The sequence below is a fragment of the Fusarium oxysporum genome, chromosome 1, assembly GCF_000149955.1.
Source record: "Fusarium oxysporum f. sp. lycopersici 4287 chromosome 1, whole genome shotgun sequence".
NCBI classification, from domain to species: domain Eukaryota; kingdom Fungi; phylum Ascomycota; class Sordariomycetes; order Hypocreales; family Nectriaceae; genus Fusarium; species Fusarium oxysporum.
In genome coordinates this window covers 4,687,051-4,707,848 of record NC_030986.1, presented here as the reverse complement: position 1 = coordinate 4,707,848, position 20,798 = coordinate 4,687,051, and the positions used below count along the sequence as shown (strand labels likewise).

The 20,798-nt window shown below is 49.0% G+C and overlaps 4 protein-coding genes across 10 annotated transcripts; all 4 read left to right on the top strand.

Annotated features, from left to right (window-relative positions):
* Positions 1-206: 206 nt before the first annotated feature.
* On the top strand, positions 207-2,860 carry FOXG_00978 (cell division cycle 20, cofactor-APC complex). Its single transcript, XM_018377680.1, has 2 exons — positions 207-2,313; positions 2,365-2,860. Exons 1-2 carry the CDS (start codon positions 627-629, stop codon positions 2,484-2,486), a joined length of 1,809 nt encoding a protein of 602 aa, XP_018233441.1. The 5' UTR covers positions 207-626; the 3' UTR covers positions 2,487-2,860.
* A 2,175-nt stretch (positions 2,861-5,035) lies between these two features.
* FOXG_00977 (uncharacterized protein) lies at positions 5,036-7,391 on the top strand. The gene has a single exon (XM_018377679.1). The coding sequence runs from the start codon at positions 5,202-5,204 to the stop codon at positions 7,026-7,028; it is 1,827 nt and encodes a 608-aa protein (XP_018233440.1). The 5' UTR covers positions 5,036-5,201; the 3' UTR covers positions 7,029-7,391.
* Positions 7,392-7,562: 171 nt separating this feature from the next.
* Positions 7,563-11,008, top strand: FOXG_00976 (uncharacterized protein). Of its 3 annotated transcripts, XM_018377676.1 has the most exons (3): positions 7,563-8,236; positions 9,004-9,989; positions 10,058-11,008. In XM_018377676.1, exons 1-3 carry the CDS (start codon positions 8,117-8,119, stop codon positions 10,152-10,154), a joined length of 1,203 nt encoding a protein of 400 aa, XP_018233437.1. In that variant the 5' UTR covers positions 7,563-8,116; the 3' UTR covers positions 10,155-11,008. The 3 variants fall into 3 exon arrangements, with proteins under 3 accessions (XP_018233437.1, XP_018233439.1, XP_018233438.1); XM_018377678.1 differs by having other exon boundaries at positions 7,563-9,989; XM_018377677.1 differs by having other exon boundaries at positions 7,588-8,236; positions 9,004-11,008.
* A 5,620-nt stretch (positions 11,009-16,628) lies between these two features.
* FOXG_00975 (uncharacterized protein) lies at positions 16,629-20,356 on the top strand (the record flags this gene model as incomplete). 5 transcript variants are annotated; one of them, XM_018377675.1, is made up of 8 exons in its annotated part: positions 16,629-17,232; positions 17,720-17,918; positions 17,970-18,072; positions 18,122-18,270; positions 18,327-18,383; positions 18,430-18,579; positions 18,627-19,052; positions 19,110-20,356. In XM_018377675.1, exons 2-8 carry the CDS (start codon positions 17,893-17,895, stop codon positions 19,147-19,149), a joined length of 951 nt encoding a protein of 316 aa, XP_018233436.1. In that variant the 5' UTR covers positions 16,629-17,232; positions 17,720-17,892. The 5 variants fall into 5 exon arrangements, with proteins under 5 accessions (XP_018233436.1, XP_018233432.1, XP_018233434.1 ...); XM_018377673.1 differs by having other exon boundaries at positions 16,698-17,232; positions 17,284-17,918; XM_018377671.1 differs by having other exon boundaries at positions 17,284-18,072; positions 19,110-19,149.
* Between the last annotated feature and the right edge of the window lie 442 nt (positions 20,357-20,798).

Below are 20,798 nucleotides of genomic sequence, written 5' to 3'. Positions count from 1 at the left end.
GAAAAGGCCCCCCTGCCCTTTTGGAGCCGCGTCTACTGTAAGAGAAATTTGGTCATCGCGCCAGGCAAGGATAAGGCTGATGAGGCGTTGTGTTCTCGTAATCTAATTGGCTCGTCTACGTTGGCAGGGTCGCGGAGCGGGAGCAACTCAGGTCCGACTATATGTCTAGTGGTTGCCCGGCCAGAAGCTCGGAGGGGCATAAGTAAATAAAAGGTAACCGTCATGAGCTTCAGCTTGTGAATGAATCTCTCCTCATGATCACCATCTACAACTCGCTCCCCTCCTCAATCACTTTAATTCCTCGCTATAGCCTTGTGCTCTACTGCAGACCTCTCATCCAACGCTTCTTACAAGAAATTTCAAAGCTTGCTAGATCCTATCGCCAAGGCCATTTGATCGCCCCCCAACTTCGTTATATCTTTGTGAAGACAGCCTCGATTTTTATCGATCATTGATCTCAGTACAGGTATACTAATTACTAGGAGCCCCTCGTTGGACCTCGTTCGATAGCATCAAGGCTCGATATACCATCCAGCTTTGGGTCACTCGTCTAGAGTCCCACTTACACGCTCTTCACCTTTCTATACCTTGTTTGATACACAGGTCATCATATCGCAAAATTCATAATGGCTTCTGTAGCATTGTCGACGCCTGTCAAGTCCCACAAGGGACTATTCTCAGCCCGTACCGCTGGCGGGCGCATGCCTTTGACTCCCTCTCCCCGCCAACAGTCATCCACCACGAACGTCCCCGTCAACCTGAACTCTTCCCCATTTACCCCCGAAAGACAGTCTAGCAACGAGTTTAGGCCATCCGGGCGCTCTACATATGGCGGTAACCTCATGTCTCACCTTGCTCGATCTACTACAAAGTCCTCTCACCGTGACTCCCCCAAGTCCAACATCGCCCGTGGTGTTCAGACTCCCCGGAAGGCTCTTGAGCTTGGCGTCTCTGATTTTACCCTCACTGGGACTGGCAACACCACCAAGACCCCTTCAAGCACAAAGTCCAAGAAGAGCCTCCGCTCCAAGACTGCTAAGACTACTCTGAACTATGGTGGCGACCGATTTATCCCCAACCGTGGCGCAAGCTCTGCCATTTCCAACGCTGGTTCTGGCAAGCTTGATCTCCCCGATAGGCAACGCCCCAAGAGCAGCAGCTCCGAGAGCTCTACTGTTCTCTCTGCTGCTGCTGACGAAGCCATGGCTGCTCTCGAGAGCCTCAACATCAACGATGATGAGCCTGACAACTACTCTCGACCCTCCCCTAACACTGTGGCTTACCAAGATTCCCTTGCCAATGCTTGTGGTGTTAGCCTAAACACTCGCATCCTCGAGTTCAAGCCTGCTGCCCCCGAGTCTTCCAAGCCAATTGACCTGCGACAACAGTACAACCGCCCCCTCAAGTCTGCGACTTCCAGCTCCGCTCAACTCCGCCGCCGCATTGCCACTGCCCCTGAGCGTGTCCTTGATGCTCCTGGCCTCGTGGACGACTACTACCTGAACCTCCTCGACTGGAGCTCTGGTAACCAGGTCGCTATCGGTCTTGAGCGCAATGTCTACGTCTGGTCTGCCGATGAAGGTAGTGTTAGCTGTCTCCTTGAGACCACTCCTGATACATATGTCAGCAGCGTCAAGTGGTCTGGCGATGGCGCCTATGTCAGTGTTGGTATGGGAACTGGCGAGGTCCAGATCTGGGACGTTGCGGAGGGCCAGAAGATTCGAAGCATGTTCGGCCATGATACACGTGTCGGTGTCATGGGGTGGAACAAGCACCTTCTCTCTACCGGTGCTCGTAGCGGTCTTGTCTACAACCACGATGTTCGCATTGCCGAGCACAAGGTTGCTGAGCTCGTCTCCCATACATCCGAGGTTTGCGGACTTGAGTGGCGCTCCGATGGCGCTCAGCTCGCTACTGGCGGCAACGACAACCTCGTCTCCATCTGGGATGCCCGATCTCTGTCTGTTCCTAAGTTCACCAAGACCAACCACAAGGCTGCTGTCAAGGCCCTCTCTTGGTGCCCTTGGAACATGAACCTCCTCGCTACTGGTGGCGGCTCTTACGACCGTCACATTCACTTCTGGAACTCCACCTCGGGTGCTCGCGTCAACAGCATCGACACTGGTTCTCAGGTCACTTCTCTTCGCTGGAGCCCCCACCACCGCGAGATCGTCAGCTCAAGCGGTTTCCCTGACAACTCTCTCAGCATCTGGAGCTACCCCACCCTTGTCCGTACCGTTGAGATCCCCGCCCACGAGAGCCGAGTCCTCCACAGCTGCCTGAGCCCTGACGGCCAGATGCTTGCAACAGCTGGTAAGTTCAGACGTTCAAACTTTAACTAGCAGTATACTAACAACCCACTAGCTGCTGACGAGAGCCTCAAGTTCTGGAAGATCTTTGAGAAGAAGGCTGGTGCCACCGCTGGCATTGGTGCCTCTGGCGCGTCGAGCAAGGCGTCCATGGCTAAGCAGATGACCATCCGATAAGTACCAGTACCCACTGGACCACGGTAGGTATGACCTTTCACTAGTATCTGGTTCTCTGTATTTGAAGCACGGAGTTGGGGTGTCTGCCTGCCCCTCTGCTCGTGGTATGAAAGTGCTTCTCCACGCAGAGACGAACGAAACGGAATGGTCATGAAATTACGATGGACGCATCATTGCATCACAGCGCTATTGGAAGTTCTGGAGCATGGAGTCGCCTTGATGGTGGACTCCCTGTGTTAGTTGTGGGCGTTTGGGATCTGTTTTTATGCATGGAGATCGGATAGGAATTGGAATTAAAATGAAATTAAAATGCCTCGAGCATTATTTTTAAATTCGTTTAACGTCAGATACTCTTTTGACTGTCATTGTACTGCAAGGCCAATTTGATCATGTGATAGTAAGTACCTCGGCGCCCACTAAGGTATGGCTGAGTGTCTTAGCATTGAACGCCCTTTGTTACTCCCTACGGCCATGTTGATGTGAGTTCCATAGTTCCAACCCTAGTCCCGTCAAGTCACCAGGTAGGGAATAAATCACCACTGATGCCAGTCAATCCTGCTCTCATACAGTTATCATAACCAGTACCAAGTGATCCCGTTGCTTTTCTTTGTTATGGCGCCTGTAACGTCGCTCCTTCTTACTAGCTGGACAATATGTGCCGTCAAATTCTTCCAAGTTCTCACTAATCACCGACTGACTGCCAAATGGTAGATTATGATTACGGCAACTTTCGGAATATGTAGGACCAGGCGAGTGACTCCTTTCTCATTGCTCACGAGAATTATTCTGCAACCTCTATCATACTGGTAATCATTGAGGACTGTCATAGCCCTGGGGTCTTTGGTCCCAAATTTGTTTCTTTTTGAGCACCTTTTCTGTTTTATCTCTATGTTTCTAGATGGCGAGACGTTTCATACACCACCTATGACTTGTCCCAAGGGGAACAATAGTAGCTCATAAGGGCAGGTCCATGCTGTAGCTTGTCCGTCCAAACAAGTATACCTTACCTAAAATAGCGAGATGGAGGAGGTTAAACAAGGATCCGCCAGCAAGCGTGTCCCTCGAATAGGGTCCAAGCGGCAGGCTTGGGATCAAAAGCACCTACGCATTTACCAGTTTACCGCTATACTGCGTTCTTACTTTTGACTAGAGTGTCCGTACTTGTAGTCACATCTGGCTGAACAGCTTAACCCATGTTCTCACAAATTAATCAAGCAAATAAAGGTTGGTAGCTAGGAATCGTCATACACTCTAGTTATTGTAGAAACGCGTAAGCAATATTCTATCGACATTTTCTTATCTCAAATCAGGCACTGAAAGAATCAAGTACTGAAAGAATCAAGTGCTGAAAGAACATCTGCCTGCATGATAGACAAAGAGGCATAGCAGCTTTGAACAACTTGTGAGTCATAAAGAAGTGGCTGCACATAGAATGGACTGCTCTACGGCTGGGGTTTATACTGAGTCGAGTCCGGCATATGTAGGTAGCTTAAGATGGCATGACGGAATCAGCAACTTAAGGCCATTTCAGACACTGTTATTCATTCTTGCGCTGGTGTACTTAGTCATGTCACTTGACATGAACTATCTCCAGCTTTGCATTGTCAAGCATTACAAGAGCCCAGTTATAGGGTGCAAGAGAATGGAAGGATATATACTTACAATGCAGTGCAACTAGCCTGAAGTTTCTTTGCCACCCTATCATATGTTAATGACAAGTTTTAGGACTATTATCATGAAGCTCAGGCCTCGAAGTCAGGCCTAGAATGTGTACAATTCATGGAAAAGATTCTGCAATCTATTTCTTAACCCTTGGGCCCTGGAAGACAGATGGCCAAGGGTTCACAAGTTCCTCCACCAGGTCGGTGTTTATACTGCGGCTCACGTAGCCACCCCCCTGTTAAGCTCTTCTTTGTTTGCCCCGATGGGCGTCATGCAGATCGAAGGATTGTGCTACCTGGACAAGGGCTGTTAAGCTCCGTGATCTCACTGCCGAGGATGAACACATGCGTCTAGTTCCATCGAAAAAAGGTCGTAAGAGGAAATAGTAACTACCGGATGAAGAAAGAATTTGACGTGTCTTACTTTGAAAAAATGTGAAGAAAAAAACGACAAAAGATCCTGCCAGGAACAGCAGAGTCGCATTTTAGCCACAGCAGAAGTAGAGCAACAGAACCCACTCCTCAGAAAAGTATTTCACAGTCTTGTAGTGGAGAGAATTTCAATAAGAGTATCATATAGTTTGCTGAACCTGTTTCATTCTCAGTTGATTTTGTGGATGATATTTATCGGGCGCTTACACAATCGACACTGTATTAAGAAACGTTTTCGGCGCAGACGTATACAGTGTTCAGATATGCATTAACTGTGTGTTGGTCCTGTTGGTAGTGTCGCTCATATTTGGTCGAATTTCGCCGAGCTAAAGCAATGTACCCTCTACCTGAATCAAGGTATAAGATACATACCGCCATTGCTTGGCGGGGCAAATTACATGGTACAAATGCCAAGCTGTTTTATTACCAACCTCAGCGCGTCAAATCAAAGATAAGGTAAGACAAAGACCCTCGGATAAGATTAGTTTACCTTAGGTATCTCTACCTCTCCCTTACCTCACCAAAGAAGGAGGAGAGAGACAATCTCTGTTTGCAACATCTCGAAACCCTCTTCTCTATTCCTTTCGACGCTCAACGCGGCACGGGCCCATATTTCTTTACCATGCTCCTCCGCAGTCGAGGTCTCGTTTTAGTTTGCGGCCTGTTGACAGTGATCCTCTTCTGCTATTGGGCTGGTAGGACCCCTGAATACGTTGGACCCCGATATGGACACGGCCCTTACAACCACAACCAGAAGCACGGCTGGCCCGTAAAGACTTCGCTGTGGAGGCAAGACCAGGATGACAACTATTACTGGAACACCGTCAAAGTCAACTATCCTCACTCTGCCTTCCAACCACTGCCCACTTCTCCTCCTGTCACCTATCCCAAGGTCCAAGCCACGTTCCCTGAATTCTCCATTAGTACTGCTGAACTGCGACGCGAGCGTCAACAGGCTGTCAAGGCGACCTTCACAAGATGTTGGAATTCTTACAGAAAGCATGCCTGGATGGCAGACGAGCTCAGTCCCGTCTCGGCTGGCCAGGCAAATCCATTCGGCGGCTGGGCCGCTACTCTCGTTGACTCCCTTGATACCCTTTGGATCATGGATATGCACCAAGAATTCTACGAAGCCGTGGATGCAGTCGACAAGATTGACTTCACAGCCACGGATCTCAAAGAAGTCAATATATTTGAGACTACTATCCGTTACCTCGGTGGCTTTCTCGCTGCCTTTGAGCTTAGCGAGGATATGCGTTTGCTCCGCAAGGCAGTCCAGGTTGGTGAAATGATTTACAAGGCTTTTGACACACCCAACCACATGCCTGTCTTACGTTGGAATTTTCACGCTGCCGGGGAGGGTAAAAATCAGATCGCTGGCGCTGGTGTCCTCGTTGCAGAGATTGGAAGCTTGTGTATCGAGCTTACACGCCTCTCGCAACTCACAGGAGATGCCAAATGGTTTGACGCCTCACAGACTATCATGGATCTCCTGGCGGCACAGCAAGATTCAACCATGCTCCCTGGACAGTGGCCTCTGATTGTGGATGCAAAGAGCCAGATCTTTAACCAAGGATCCGTTTTCACCCTCGGTGCAATGGCTGACAGCGTGTACGAATACTTGCCCAAGATGGCAGCACTAACGGGTGGACAACTACCTGTTTATCAAACCATGTATGAAAAGGCCATGGATGCAGCATTAGAACACAATTTCTTTCGACCGATGACGCCTGAGAACAAAGATATTCTCATATCTGGACAAATTCATGCCAAAGACAAAGGTGGAAAGATACAGTTGGAACTCGAGAGCCAGGGACAGCATCTAGTCTGTTTCCTTGGAGGCATGCTGGCATTAGGTGGGCGACTCTTCAACCGCCAGCAGGACGTCGACACTGCAGTCAAACTTACCAATGGTTGCATCTACACTTATGAAGCATTTCCTCATGGTATCATGCCTGAGACTTTCTATATGGTTCCCTGTGACTCCAAGGAGCATTGCCCATGGGACGAAAAGCTGTGGAAAGAAGGTGTCCTCAAGCAGGCAAAGATCAAGGAGGGCGAGGCAGCACAGGCGGATGCTATTATCAAAGACGAGCATCTTCCCGGCGGGTTTACTCATATTCCTGATCGCCGATATATCCTGCGCCCAGAGGCCATTGAGAGTGTTTTCATGATGTACCGGGTCACCGGCGAGAACGAGTATACCGAGCACGCCTGGACTATGTTCAAATCGATTGAAGAAGCGACAAAGACAGAGCTGGCCAATACAGCTGTATGGGATGTTACTGTTACAGAGGAGAAACCCCGTGCCGTGGACTCAATGGAGTCCTTCTGGATGGGTGAAACCCTCAAGTACTTTTATCTCATTTTTAGCGACCCGGAGCTGATCAGTCTGGATGAATATGTATTTAATACTGAGGCGCACCCACTGAGACGACTGGTGGCATGAAGTTTTTATTGAAGATGGATGGCGATGTCAGATACATACACAACACATAAATAAGTATGAAAAGAGATGAATGATCGATTGAGTAAGGAAGCGATAGGGAGTCTTTAAGTGTCCAACCATGGAGGAAATAGTGAACATAAGGCCGGGTGAGTGATGCATGTTACATGGCACTACTGATATCTCAGGTGGCGGTTTGCATTCGATACCAAAGATCACCGAGGGATGTAGCTGGAGTGAAAGAGACATAAAACAATAATCCACAAGTGAAAGAATTCTTGGGCCAGCTTCAGTGTGGTAAAGCCTAACCTTAGTATTTATTTTAACATTCCCGTTGTTCCAATTCACTTCCACCCCGAGGCCTACCTGCGAATTTGATATCATCTGAGCTGTTACAATATTAGAGAGATGAGCCCCAGTGAGGTAGGTTACATTCATCCTCGATCAGCCCTGTGAGCGGAGCCTCTCAGTGGACTGGAAAGCCCAGTGGCCGCTGGGATTGAAGTGCTGAGTCAGCTCAGCTAGCAGTTGATGAAACAGAAATCTCCCAGAGGCTACCAACTCTCCCCACTGCACATCACATCACAAAGCCGCACAACACCCCGACCTGGCACAAGACCCTCTTCGGTATTTTGCATCCGTGTGACGCAGTAAATTAATTGATACTGATTTGCCTCTTGCTTCTTTCGATATTTTATTCGAAGCGTCTTTGCTTCGCATTGCAGTTGAACTCAATTCTTTCATCGTTTAACAGTGGCCCCTAGCTAGGCGCATCGCATCGCCGTGGCTAAGTGCCGAATTTACATCTACATCAAGTGCATTTATCGAGCACTGCAGCAACAACATCCGCACTACAATATCTCTTCGTCAAAAGGTCCTTTTCAGGTCTCTTCTGAAGAACGGGTTTGCGCTGCTTATCGCGAGCTGCACCTTGCGTTCGCCAGAGCCAAGGTCATCCGTGGATAGAGAACTGCCATCGGGGCACATCTGCTTGACGACGCCATTTCAGCGACTCATCAACCGAGGATCCAAGTCTTCTCAATATCCTAATCAAATCCATCCATCGACCGGACTACATTCATAACATCATCATGTCGAATCCGGCCGTCGGAAACGTCTACCAAGCCATCATTGATGAGGTTGTCAATAGTTCGCGAGTTGATTTCGAGGAGAGCGGCGTTGAAGAATCAGTGCTAGAGGAGCTGCGACAGGTAAGAGATATACTTTTCGTCGAGTTTCATGTTTTGCCTGCAATTCTCGTTGATTCTCGGGAATCACCAAGGAAAGGGTGAGAGAAGCCTGTGTCATCAACAAAGACGAGTGTCGATGTGTTTCAACTCCGTACACTATCATACTCCACGAGTATGGCGAGACCAAAGACAGCAGGTTCCGTTAAGTCGCAGCACTCTCTTTTGAAATGGCCTAGAGAACTGAAGATCGACTCACGGTCGAAGCTGAGCGCATCGCAGGCAGCATGGCGAAGGGGGGCAGAGGGAGTTGGCGGGTTACGGGGAGGGGGAGGGGGCGACCCAGCACTATTTGGGTCTTTTAAGCCCATAGCCCCTGCTACGACTGCCACTTGCCTTGTGACTCCTTCCGCCGACACCCGCTACGTTCTGATTGGCTCGCTCGAAATGTATCTCCCCCTCCATCATCATCTCATATCCACTTGTACACGCCAAATCATCCTATCATCACCACAACACACCTGTCTTACACCTGCACTGCCTCGCCTTTTGCCCACTCACCAATATGGCTGCCCCTTCTCTTCCATTTTGCTTATCAAATCCAAACATGCTGTGATTTGCACACCTTGTCTCTAATTGAGCTTGTTCTTTCACTGCTTCACCAATGAGCTGAGACATGCGGCTTAAGCACACAGGTGGTTGATGAACTCGTCCCATGATTAACCCGAATTTCATTCTTTTGTTCGAAGGATACTTGATGTAGAAAACGGCTAACATGGCTTCAAAACCAGGGATGGCAGCAAAAGCTCACTCAGCTTCACGTCGCCCAGTTCCCTTGGGACCCCAAGCCCGACCCCCCCGCACAAGCACCACCGTCTGCTGTTCCACCAGCTCAGACTCATGCTCAGGCTCAATTCTCGCCTCAGCTAAGCAACCCAACTGGTCTTTCTTTACCGGGAATGGCCCAACCCCAGGTGCAGAATGGTATCAAGCCCGAAGGCAACAATATCAAGACCGAGCCTCACGTACCTATCAAGCAAGAACCCGGCTTACAGGGTAACCCGATGGCCTACCAACAGTACAATAACAACACCAACATCAACATGAATGACAACAATGTAGCTGCCAATCGTGCTGCTCAGCAATTGCAGGCTCAGTATGGACAGCGAGCGGCCAGCTCTATCAACGCCCTTCACCAGCAACAAGGCCACTCTCAGCAGAGCCAGCAACAACAACCAGCTCTACCGCAGCCACATCAGCAGCAGCAGCCCGGCCTAACCCAGCAACAACATCAGCAGCAGATATATCGTCAGCAAATGGCCGCCGCAACTGCCCAACAGCAACAGCAGCACCCGGCCAACGGTCAGCCCCACATTCAAAACGGCCAGACTGATGGCGCTGGCGATCTGGAAGAGTTCGAGGGTGTACTCATGCAACGAGCTGCTGATGGCAATTTGCATGAACTCGGGCGAGTTGAGATCGACCGTATGCTGCATGAACAAATCCTTGCCAAGGCCAAGAGCATGGAGGGCGGCGGTCTGATGCTTCCTTTAAAAGAGGCAACTCGAACTTCGTCGGTCCCGACATCACGCGTGGCCAAGGGCAAACAACCTGCCGCATACGATGGAGGTGATGACGACGACGAAGATGATGACGCCATCAACTCTGACCTCGATGACCCAGAAGAGGACCGAGACGACGATGATGTTGATGATGAGGGGCTTGGCAATATCATGCTGTGCATGTACGACAAGGTTCAGCGGGTCAAGAACAAGTGGTGCGTTTCAATGTCAACTCCAGCATGAGTTTGAGTAATTTTGTTTCATTTACTAACCGCAACTATAGGAAGTGCACTCTTAAGGATGGAGTCTTGACAGTCAAACCGCCAATAGGTAGTACATCGGCGAATCATGTACTTCAAACCGAAAGTCCTCGTTCCTAGACCAATCTCAGCCTTGGAAAGCGACGTGGTTTGGACCTTGCGACCAGATCGGCGGCGTGGTGTCGGGAAACAACATCAAAACAAAGTCAAAGAGGGACAAAGCCATTGGGTTGATTGGAACAGCAAGGGTATATGAAGACGGTCACGGGTCATGTGTACATGCGGTGAAGAAAATTCGGGGCTGCAGATGCCGCAGCGCGGCCAACAGATTGGGACCATATCAGGTTATCTTACGGCAGCTTCTGTTTACGATTGGGGCCATTGATCCCTGCTTCCAAATCAATAAGCCAAGTGGTATAGCAATAATAACATGGGCAGCTTATGGAATTCGTGTTGTTTGCACTCGATGAAAGCAGCTTGATTGCTTATCCTCAACCATGCCCGTAGCAGTTGAAGCTGAATGAGTCAATATAATCATCAGATGATATACAAGATGCCAGCATAATAAGCTTGGCAAGAGAACGACAGCACAAGCTTCCGCCGTCATCGGCTCAACAGAAAGGGTATTTCGAACCGGGCGAAGTAAAAGGTCGAGGTGGAAGGATTCATGTATGTTGGTAGTCAACCTCACCACTTCCAAAACAAGCCGTGTTTTGCTTAGACATACATAGAGCGAGTATTGTACAAAACAACCATGTCAAGTGGGTCACGCCTAACCTATGTCGAACTAGGCTTATGCTGTTGGTCCGTAGCGGTGGGATTGTACCAGGTGGGCAGTGAGAGTGAGAGAGGTAAGCAAGTGAGGTGAGGTGAGAGGGCGGACTCAGTCTAGGGCCGGCCCCGGGGCTGGGACCACAGACAATCTGCAGCTACGAGCCGGCGTGTGGTGGCTTTTAATGGGTGTCGAGGGGGTGCTATGTTGTTGGTTCGGTTTGTCCAATAGGATTGTATGTTGAAACCTAGCGGAACATTTTGGTCTGTTCGGCGTCTTCTTGCGTCGGTGTTAAACGAAGGATCGTCTGGTCGGTGCAGACGAGTCTTAGCTCAATAGTATTATGATATAGACTCACAGGCAAGGGGCACATTGTTCTGTGTAGTCCTTGGGGGGGTGTTCTCGCGACATGTTTAGACCCTTGAGTGTAGAGGCGTACTAATGTGCCTATTGGTGTGACGCTGAAACTCATCTCTGGAGCGGTTACCACTTACATACGGACTATGGGTCCCTATTTTCCTCATCAAAAACGTCTATATATACGGGCGAACGGTATAGGACGTCATGGTATATGCTTGGGCTTGACTACTAACGTACAGTAGTGAAAATGCCTACAGTCAGAAAGAACGGAGTAGGCACGGATACAAGTCTCACAACTCCAATTTCACAGACCCCACAGTCTGTCCCGACAGTCTGGAACTGGTCGGGTCTTTACACCAAAGCGGCATAGCCGACAGGGATTGCTGGGGGCCTCAATTACCGGGGTGTAAATTAGGTACATGTGCGGTACCGTCATAGCGGAGTTGGGAGTCTCAGCCCAGCCCGAGTGATAGACTCGCTTCTTGTATTACACTTGTCTCGCATGAATGAACATGGCAATCGAATTTCGGCATCACCAAGCTTTTCGCTTACTTCAATTGGTGGCCGGTAATGACTTGCCAAAAATGCTGACGCTGCTACCTAACGGTTCAAGCATGACCAGAAGTCAGCGACGTTATATCGTGGGTGGTCAAGCATGTGCAAGGTAACCACTAATGAACCCTGCTCAGAGAGCTGCAGCCCCAGTTCATTCCATCTTGTGAGATTGGTACTTTCTTGATTACTAGGACACCCTCAAGGAGACGGAAACTCCAACATGGTTTTCTGTTTATGCTGAGACATAGATGTTGTGCAGCTGAAGATGAGATTGGTTAGTATGTTTTGTATCGACGATCCCGACAGAACAGAGTGAAATACACATCGCTGTCAGTAACTGTTCTCTTGGCCGGCGATTGGCATTTACTATCCCATTACACTGGTCATACGTGGGCCAATGTATTGTGGTGCATGTAGGTACTGTACGTATAGAGGGATCCGACAGGATGGTACAGCCTAGTCTACTGTGGGTTCGATGGAGGTGTGTCGGTTAAGTTTCGTCTCGTATCAAACTCCCTCGTCGCCTGGGTCTGGCACCTATTAACGGTTTAACCAAACTCACAGATACCTTAGGAGATCTCCACTCGTTCGTCCACTTCCCTGGGCCTCTCCGGCTACTGAAGCGGTGAGGAGCGGGAGGTATGAAATAGCCCATTTGCGCTGATGACTTCGGCCGGGTAAAGTACCCAAAGTCGACCGGTCGCAAGTCCCAGTAGATGTATTTGCTGTTTTGGTTTGAGTCTAAAGCTGGATGGTAACATTACCGCGCGAATCGCGCCAGCAGACATGGCACGTGTGGTATGAATATCTGGGGGCTGGCACCATAGATCATGGTGCGCCGCCCCCATTGAAGTGATTAGTGCAAGCTTTGCAGTAGTCATCTTTATGATGCCTGATCAGGAGCTATACTGATATGTAGCCAACTATAGGACAACGAGCGGGTTCTTTTCCTGGAATTGCCTCGGCTAAGATGTAGTCTATCAGTGAGCTGATGAGCTGAGAGTGGATTCCTCACAATCAACAAGGTTATTGTAAGACGACGATGATTCCTGACCATATCTTGGAGAGTCCAGAATCGAGTACAAACCTCATCTCTTTCTGCTATCCCATGCTCTGAAGCCCGTTGTAGCATGTCATCTAGCATTGAAATGATGAAGAAGTACGGTGCATAGACTTGAAAACCCACTACTAGATCTGGCTTTTGTTGCGGGCTCTGTGGGATCTGCATCGAAGGTATCTCGGAACCAATCCTTTGGTAATTTGGGTTAGCGCGGAAGTGGACAAGGTTCAGGGATATGTAACTCAACAACCTTCATCTTGCTCCCTTGGACCTTGCATGATGGAGTACCTCACGAGAAAAGCGTCGTTATCTCTGATTGGTGCCATCCGAAGAAACATTGGGAGGCTGTCTGCCAGTCGGGAACAAACCTGGTCAGACATTAGTCGATTTCGGGGAACGCATTCATCAATTGGCCGAAACTACCTGCAGTGATGGTTGAGGGAACCGTGTTTGATAAGATGCCCAGAATAATTGCATCCGAGATGTGTCTGCCCCGAAGAAGCGAATGCCCTGTCGGTTCTCACACTAGACCTTGATCAATATGTACTTCTTGGGGAAACCGCTTTCTAAACATCTTATAAGAAGACAGAGTATGGGTGTAAGTTATCTTGTCATGAGCTATCCGGAATGGACGTCAAACTGCCCATGAGACCGCTTGAGTTAGTCAAGCACCAGAACCGATGAAATACGGTGTTAGATGCCAAGTGACAAAGGTATTGTTTCCTTGGACGTGGCCGTCCATGGCATATGTCGGGCTTCGACTGATCACATGGTATGAATATGATAAGCGCAGACTATTTTTTTGTATAATGACACTGATTTGCAAGATTGATCATATGTTGGCTATGCAAACGTGCTGATGCCTAGATTAAGTAGTCCAAGCTACGGTGACACGACTCGCCGAATTGGAGATCTTCATGTCGGCTTCACAATAATACGTTACCAAGAAGAGATAACCGGTAAAATTCTGCATCCATGATCAAGGCTTGAGGAACTGATATGGTTATCGAAATGCCGGGTCGGCCAGGGCTTTCCCGATTCCCTGTGTTGGATGGAGAAGTGCCGGCCCTTCACACTGCTTGTTCGGCACGATGGACCAGTATCAGACCTTTCTTGGTATATATACCCTTCAGCCCAGCGCAGATAATATGTTGAGGATGACGAGACTGGTCTGAGACTTCCTGGAAATACGTCTATGGGGAGGCAGCAATCGGATTGAGCATACAAGCTTAGACATGAATTCGTACATATGGCGACGACCCATCCATTTGTGAGAGACATCAAATGGTGAGTATCAGATTGGTGGGGAAGAGAGCTAATTGGATCATCGGTATCCTCCGAAGCAAATGGCACGCATTTATACACCCGATCAGGAGCTTCATCGAAGCAAGTAATTCATCGGTGAGAAGCGAGCAACAAGATGATGGAGAAAGAAGACCAAAACGGGACGAAACGAAAACCGCGGGCGGGCCTTGGAGCCAAACAACACCTGAGTTCAGCGCCAATGATCCAAAAGCGAGCCTTGGACGGCAGGGGTTCTGTGCACTAGTTTCCGTAGCATCTCCCTAGCGTAAACCACACCCCCTGACAGTTTTGGTGCATTTCAGTGGTGTCTAAGGCAGGGTAAGGTGCTTGATTCAGGGCTTGAGCCTTGCAGAGATCAGAGATTGGACAGCCTGCGACGGCGTAAGGAGAAGCGGGCGGGCACTAGGGAACTCGCCCACGACATCGGGTTGGCCTGTTTGACTCTAACAAGGTTGTTGTCAACGAGAAGAGAACTGGGACAGATTTTTCTTTTTCTGCAATACCTTTGAATGATAAGTTCCATTCATATAGGTAGTTAGCATCACCACCTGACTGGCGCACCACCTTTGACAATGGAGAGCTTCTTTCCTCCCTCTCTCAGGCATGGTTCGACTCACAAACAGCCTAAAGTTCAACTGAGACTGATTTATCACACTGCTCTCGGAAGACCTAGTATCTCGTTTTTTAGCACCTCCCCTCTGTAGTGTCCAAGTCGACACGGCTTTCCGAGTAACACAGAATCTAAAATGAATTCCTGTGCTGAATCAGAGGCATGGGCCAATGATGTGTTAGTCGGGACAACGCCCAGGAAAAAGTCATGGGCCAATAATCTTACATCCAATGTTGGTAGAACATGAGCCGGCTGTCTCGATTCGAAAGCCAACATGAAGCCGGGAATGTTTGTTGCAAAGAAGAAATGGCCTAGTGTTGAGGTCGCTGAAAAAAAAAAATTACGTGTATCCCACGAAATCCATTTGACGCCCGATAGAAAATGTCTCGAGCCAGCATCAAATCTGGAATCATCACATCGATTACAACAACCGAGTCAGTCCTGACCTTTTTGTCTTCAATAAGTCCCCTCATCTAGTCCCATGTTCCCTGTTGGCTCGATGCTAAAGTGATTAGAGACAAGACCGTCGTCGGCTAGGGGCCATTGGTATCCTCCCCGAAACACAACCAACAGCGGGACGAACCCCTCATCCTCCACAATGACAGCGATCAGTGGCTGATCGGGGGCGCGGTTAGAGGGACGGAACCAACACGAACAAGAGAAGAAAAAGAACCTAAACGGCACCCGTCGTCCATTGCCCGAGGCCAATGGGCGGTTGCGGCTTCGGCGCCGTCAACCAGTGACAGCCATATCATGATACCCAACGGCATCAATCAATCCTGTAGAAGGGAAAGCCATCATGGCTGGGTGTTTCGCACGTTGAGATCCAGCACTCCTCTCCCTGCTATTCCAAAGATGGCCAAACGGCCATCGGTGCGACCTAAATCACATACCGCGAGACTGGAAGGAGAGAGGACCCCAAGTATGGATGTGATATCGGGTGTTGCAGAATAACAAGACCTCGCCGGGAGACCATTTCGTGCCTTATGGACCGTTTCTACTATGGAAACCAACATCACAGGCCGGCTGGGGAGGCCAGCCAAGGAAACGCGATGCATATGTTATTACAATTTTGATGGGCTGGATACGCGATGGAGGAGTTCGCTGCAGGTGCTGCAGAACGTCCAAAGCCAAAGGCTGTCAGAGACGGTGAGTGAGCGCATGTATGTAGGTACAGTATGGACGGGTAGGTAAGGCAGGTTAAGTTCCTTGCATAACACAACAAGTGGTTCTCACACGAATCCATCCATCAGCCCCGCTAGGTAGCCCGGCGATATCGAGGTTGGTTGCCCCTCTGAATGAGCTGTGTGTGGGTTCCATTGTGATTGACGTTGATACGGACGGTACTTTGTCCCTACCATTTGGCGGCACCCTTGGCGCAAGTTTTTGGATATCCTCTTCACCACTTTCTAGTACTTATTAGTGAGATCGGAATGTGAATGGCAAGTTTACGATTCTGATCTATTTTCAGCCCGACCCATCTTAGTCCCGGGCTGGTTAAAGTTGTAGTGTCGCTGGCTTCAGTGGCATTTGATAAGTAAACTGAAGTGGGCTGCCTGTTCTCATGCCCATCAGAAAGATTCTTCAGGGATGGTAACACAAGGCTTCGACCGCTTTTCGAGGCGCATGATGATAATAATAATCACAATACAAATAACAAGCAAGACTCGACCAACAGCCGTCATCTCAACAGGGGGTGTAATGCAAAAATGGAGAGGGGCGAACCCTCGAGGGGCACACCCACAGGTCCAAGGTCCCACGTCCACCTAAACTGCTAGGTAGGACCCATTGAATCCATCCATGCCTGTCTCTGTCTCTGTCTCTGTCTCTGTACCTGTACCTGTACCCGTGCCTGTACCTCTAACGCTGTGCCTAGGGCTGCCTTGCCTCGCCTTGCCCTGTCTTGCCTTAAGCTACCTAAGGTGGACAATTGCGCTGTAAGTTAGGTACCTTAGCTGTATCCATGTCCCACGCTCCAGCTCCACACTCTTGCTGGCAACAATAAGTATCAACAACCTTCCTCCTCATCTTTTCCAGCTTCTTTCTTGCCCATGACGCTTTTAATGCCCTTTGCATTTGTTTACCTCCAACTACGAGTCTCTATTATCTCAATTAACTACTCGGTGATCATCTGGGCTCAAGCTTTTCGGTCCACAAGTCTCAAAAAGAGGATCACGAGAGAACAAAAACCCCTCCTACAATCTTCAAACTCAACTCATTTGAACCCTTCATCCTCCAACTGCCTCCCATCTCCTTCTTTCGTGAGCCAACTTGGCCGTATTCTCGAGACAGCAACTGAAATTGGAATGCATCCAGGAGGTCTTCTATCCAGTTGCATATATATATACACAACCAACGCCCAGCTCAACATCTTCAAGTCCTGACACCGACGCTTCACCTCGGGTCAATTTGCGATTCGCGTAAATTTGTCTTCTCAACGTCTTATTCGACACTCCATAACGTTCTTGGCGTTTTCTTGGACGGCTTCTGGTCTCTCTAATACACGTGCTTCGGCCTCTGGACTCGCTCATATTCGGTAAGTTCAGACTATAAACCGCCTATGCGAGTTCATCCTGAGGCTTCTCAGACATCCTACCCTCTCTTCTCTTTTCAAGCCTTCTGCTCCCCCAGGACTCTCAGTCAACTCGAATCTGGCCATAAACACCATTGGGTGGGGTTTTCTCTGCTTTGATCCACGGGAGCTGCTATAAACACAACTGTAATGTTGCGTCCTCCCAGACTTATCGCCGTTAGAGGTTCTTTGGGTTGTGTTAGTGTGTATGCCTGGGCGATCCTCAAGTTTGGTTGAAACAACCCATCGAGAGCCAAGGTGCCCGAAGCATGTTGCGCTTCTCCTGACAACTCAAATATCGCATTCCCTTGAAAATATTAGGTTCTCATGATGTCGGACCCGCATTGCTTCTCACGTTCATTCCTCCGCGAATATTCGCTTTATTTTTCCTTTATACTTCACCTGGTGGATCTTGTCTTCTTCACTTTCGTGCGTCTGCTAACTCTCGCAGCGATATTCTCCACCAGAACTGGAAACTTCGCTCATTCTGGATTCAAAAACGCGGTCCGGATTATCTGTGTCATCTCCCACCGGCAAATCACGTCTTGCTGCAGCCTTGCCTCGTGGCCCTCGTGTAAGGCCCTGCGCTTCATTGGGACATTGCAGCTTCGACGGTTTTTATCGATGGTTGTAATGCCTCCTCAAAACAGGTATGCTGTAGAGTTCTTTGTGGAGCAGCCAATCTTACATGTGCAATGCAGCGTGAACGAGTCGGAAGGGCGATACCTTCAAGATGGATTCTGGCAACATGGCCGTTTTTATGGCTCTTGGAAACCTGGCAAATACTTATTTCCAATTGATTCAGTAAGTCGTCTGCAAATGATAATATCGTACGCCACCTGACCAGCAATAGGAAGAATTGAATCGTTTGGATATATTTCATAAAGTTTTCCTTCTGGCACGAGACAATAAGCCATTTCTAGCTCCCATCAGACGCCCCTCGCCCAGAATCATGGATATTGGTACGGGCACGGGTATTTGGGCAATCAACGTGGCCGAAGAGTATGCATGCCTGTGCCATTGATCTCGTTTATTACCACGTTGCTGACCTAAAGAAGATGTCTCTCAGATGCCCAGATCATGGCCGTAGACCTGAATCAGATTCAACCAGCATTGTAGGCTCACACTCGCTCTCTGTAGGCCATCGGCTAATGTAGATAGGATTCCTCCTGGCTTTATGCCAAAGCAGTATGACATTGAAGAACCGTCTTGGGGGCCCCTACTGACGGACTGCGATTTGATTCATATGCGAATGTTACTTGGCAGTATTCAAACGGATTTGTGGCCTCAAGTCTACCACAATGTCTTTGAGTATGTCCGGAACTATATATTTGAGCATCACACTGATACTTCACTAGGCACTTGACACCAGGCATCGGCTTCTTCGAGCACATCGAGGTTGACTGGATACCCCGATGTGACGATGATGAACGCCCAGCAAATTCCGCATTCGTGAAGTGGGCAGAGCTTTTTCTCGATGGCATGGATCGATTCAACCGCAGTGTCAGAGTCACACCGCAAGAACATCGGCAAATGCTCGAAGCTGCAGGTTTCACAGATATCAGGCAGGAGGTGATCAAGGCTTATGTTTGCCCCTGGTCTGCTGATCGAAATGAACGTGAAATCGCCCGATGGTTCAATATCGGACTGTCTCATAGTCTGGAGGCCATGAGTTTAAAACCCCTAATCGAGAAACTCGGATTCGAGGCCGAGGAAGTTCGTGAGCTATGTGAGAGAGCGAAGCGCGAAACGTGTGTTTTGCGCTATCACACTTATTGTAATATGTGAGTCTACAAACATCTCCTGCCGTCACACTTGATGGCATGCTAACGCTTTCGCAGTCATGTCTGGACGGCTAGGAAGCCCGGACCTCAACAGTAACGCCAAATTCTCATTCAAGCGGGGGGGTATTCACCGCACAACGCAAGGAATACGAACAGTCTTGGCAATACTGATACGCATTGTTCGAAGCACAGTACGCTGAAGAGCGTGGTGAAGCCCTCGGTCCGTCGGTTTCGGGAATGACATGGTTTCAAGTCCAAATCGGCCTGGTGAACTGGCAGGGTTTCAAGCGCCGGCGCCAGCGCTTTCGCGCGCAGCTGCATCGTGACGATCCATAAATGGTACCACGATTTCCCAATGCTGCAGTACTTCTCACTTCTCATACTCCGGGGTCCCTTGAATCTGAAGAGACGCCTTACCTCAATGGCAGCGTGGTACCGACGGTCACCAACAGGCAAGGATTCTCAATTGGTATCACCAACAGCGGGGTCTTGATCACATCAACCAGTCCACCATCCTGAACAAGGCTGTCGATCTTCTCAAATTATCTGACCGCTAGATAATGGTCACCTGGCCACAATCATCTGCCAAGGGCGACATTATCTGCTCGCTTTCGCTGGTAAGGGCTCTGCTACCTGTTGTGGCAGAAGCGCTGGTAAGAACAACACCGTTTTTGCCAAGGGCCAATGTCGGACTCCATAATATCTAGGTCCGCGCGCCTCGGGACGGGCCTTCAACACCGGCCAGGGTCCGGACCATACGGATAACTCAACCGCATCGCCCTGCGTTCCGTGTATTCCATATCTGATTTTCGCGCGCGGCTGTGCTCCCACGTCTGTTCCTGTGGTCCGTCATTCTGTCGTCTATTAGACGCCTGATTGACTTCTTCTGTGTGGAGGAGGTAACATCGAAAGAAAAGGCTTATACACCCCAAATCTGTCCTTATTTCCAGAAGCAGAAGGTGGTGGACAAGTCCAAGGTTCATCAAGCTATGATAAAGCAGTTGATATGGCAGATGCGGATTGAGCACGTCCTTCGCAAGACTTGCCCCAGTGAGCTAGTTTGCTCGGTTTAGGTATCGTGGGATATCAGCTCGCTCCAGAGGTTGAGGAATTTTACATTTGCAGGTATCATCTGGCAAATCGATCAGGGAGCTTTGCAGAGCTCACTCATCAGAACCCCCGAATCTCATACAGAAATGTGAATACGTTCAAAATGTATCGTGCTACATATTGCCATTCCATAGATGTTTACCCTACATACATTCATATATAAAGTACGTTTAACGGACTTGAAAGTTCTGAGCTTGTATGTCGTGGAGTTGAGTAAGGCTGCGACATGAATTTGTTCGTGCGAATCCCTTCAATTGCAGCCTCCTTTTGCGTGGGAAATAAGGTACGTATTGGAAGACGTCTCCGGTCTTAAAAGCATTGTCAGTATAGGAACCACATGCCAAGATGACCTTATACGAACGCAACTGCGGTTATACTGACCCATTTCTCAACTTGCACTCCAATCCTGGGACTCCAACTGAGTCATTGCTATAAGTTGTAAAACTTAAGTGACCGGTTTGGCTAAGGACAATTCCATACATCAACTTGCTCTCTTGAAAATAAAAATGAAAGTCTATAGGCGAAGCGAGAGCAATAGCTCATTCCAGAAAATCCCGATCGTAGACAACTTGGGCCAACTAGGTTGAACCACATCAAGAGTCTTAAGAGTGAGTCAGTAACATCAGACTGTGGTAG

Bases quoted from the DNA above. Each gene is read 5' to 3' on its own strand.
- FOXG_00977 (XM_018377679.1), top strand. From the start codon at position 5,202: ATGCTCCTCCGCAGTCGAGGTCTCGTTTTAGTTTGCGGCCTGTTGACA.
- FOXG_00978 (XM_018377680.1), top strand. From the start codon at position 627: ATGGCTTCTGTAGCATTGTCGACGCCTGTCAAGTCCCACAAGGGACTA. The intron at 2,314-2,364 runs GTAAGTTCAGAC...ACAACCCACTAG, and splicing joins CCAGATGCTTGCAACAGCTG to CTGCTGACGAGAGCCTCAAG.
- FOXG_00976 (XM_018377676.1), top strand. From the start codon at position 8,117: ATGTCGAATCCGGCCGTCGGAAACGTCTACCAAGCCATCATTGATGAG. The intron at 8,237-9,003 runs GTAAGAGATATA...CTTCAAAACCAG, and splicing joins TGCTAGAGGAGCTGCGACAG to GGATGGCAGCAAAAGCTCAC. The intron at 9,990-10,057 runs GTGCGTTTCAAT...CCGCAACTATAG, and splicing joins CAGCGGGTCAAGAACAAGTG to GAAGTGCACTCTTAAGGATG.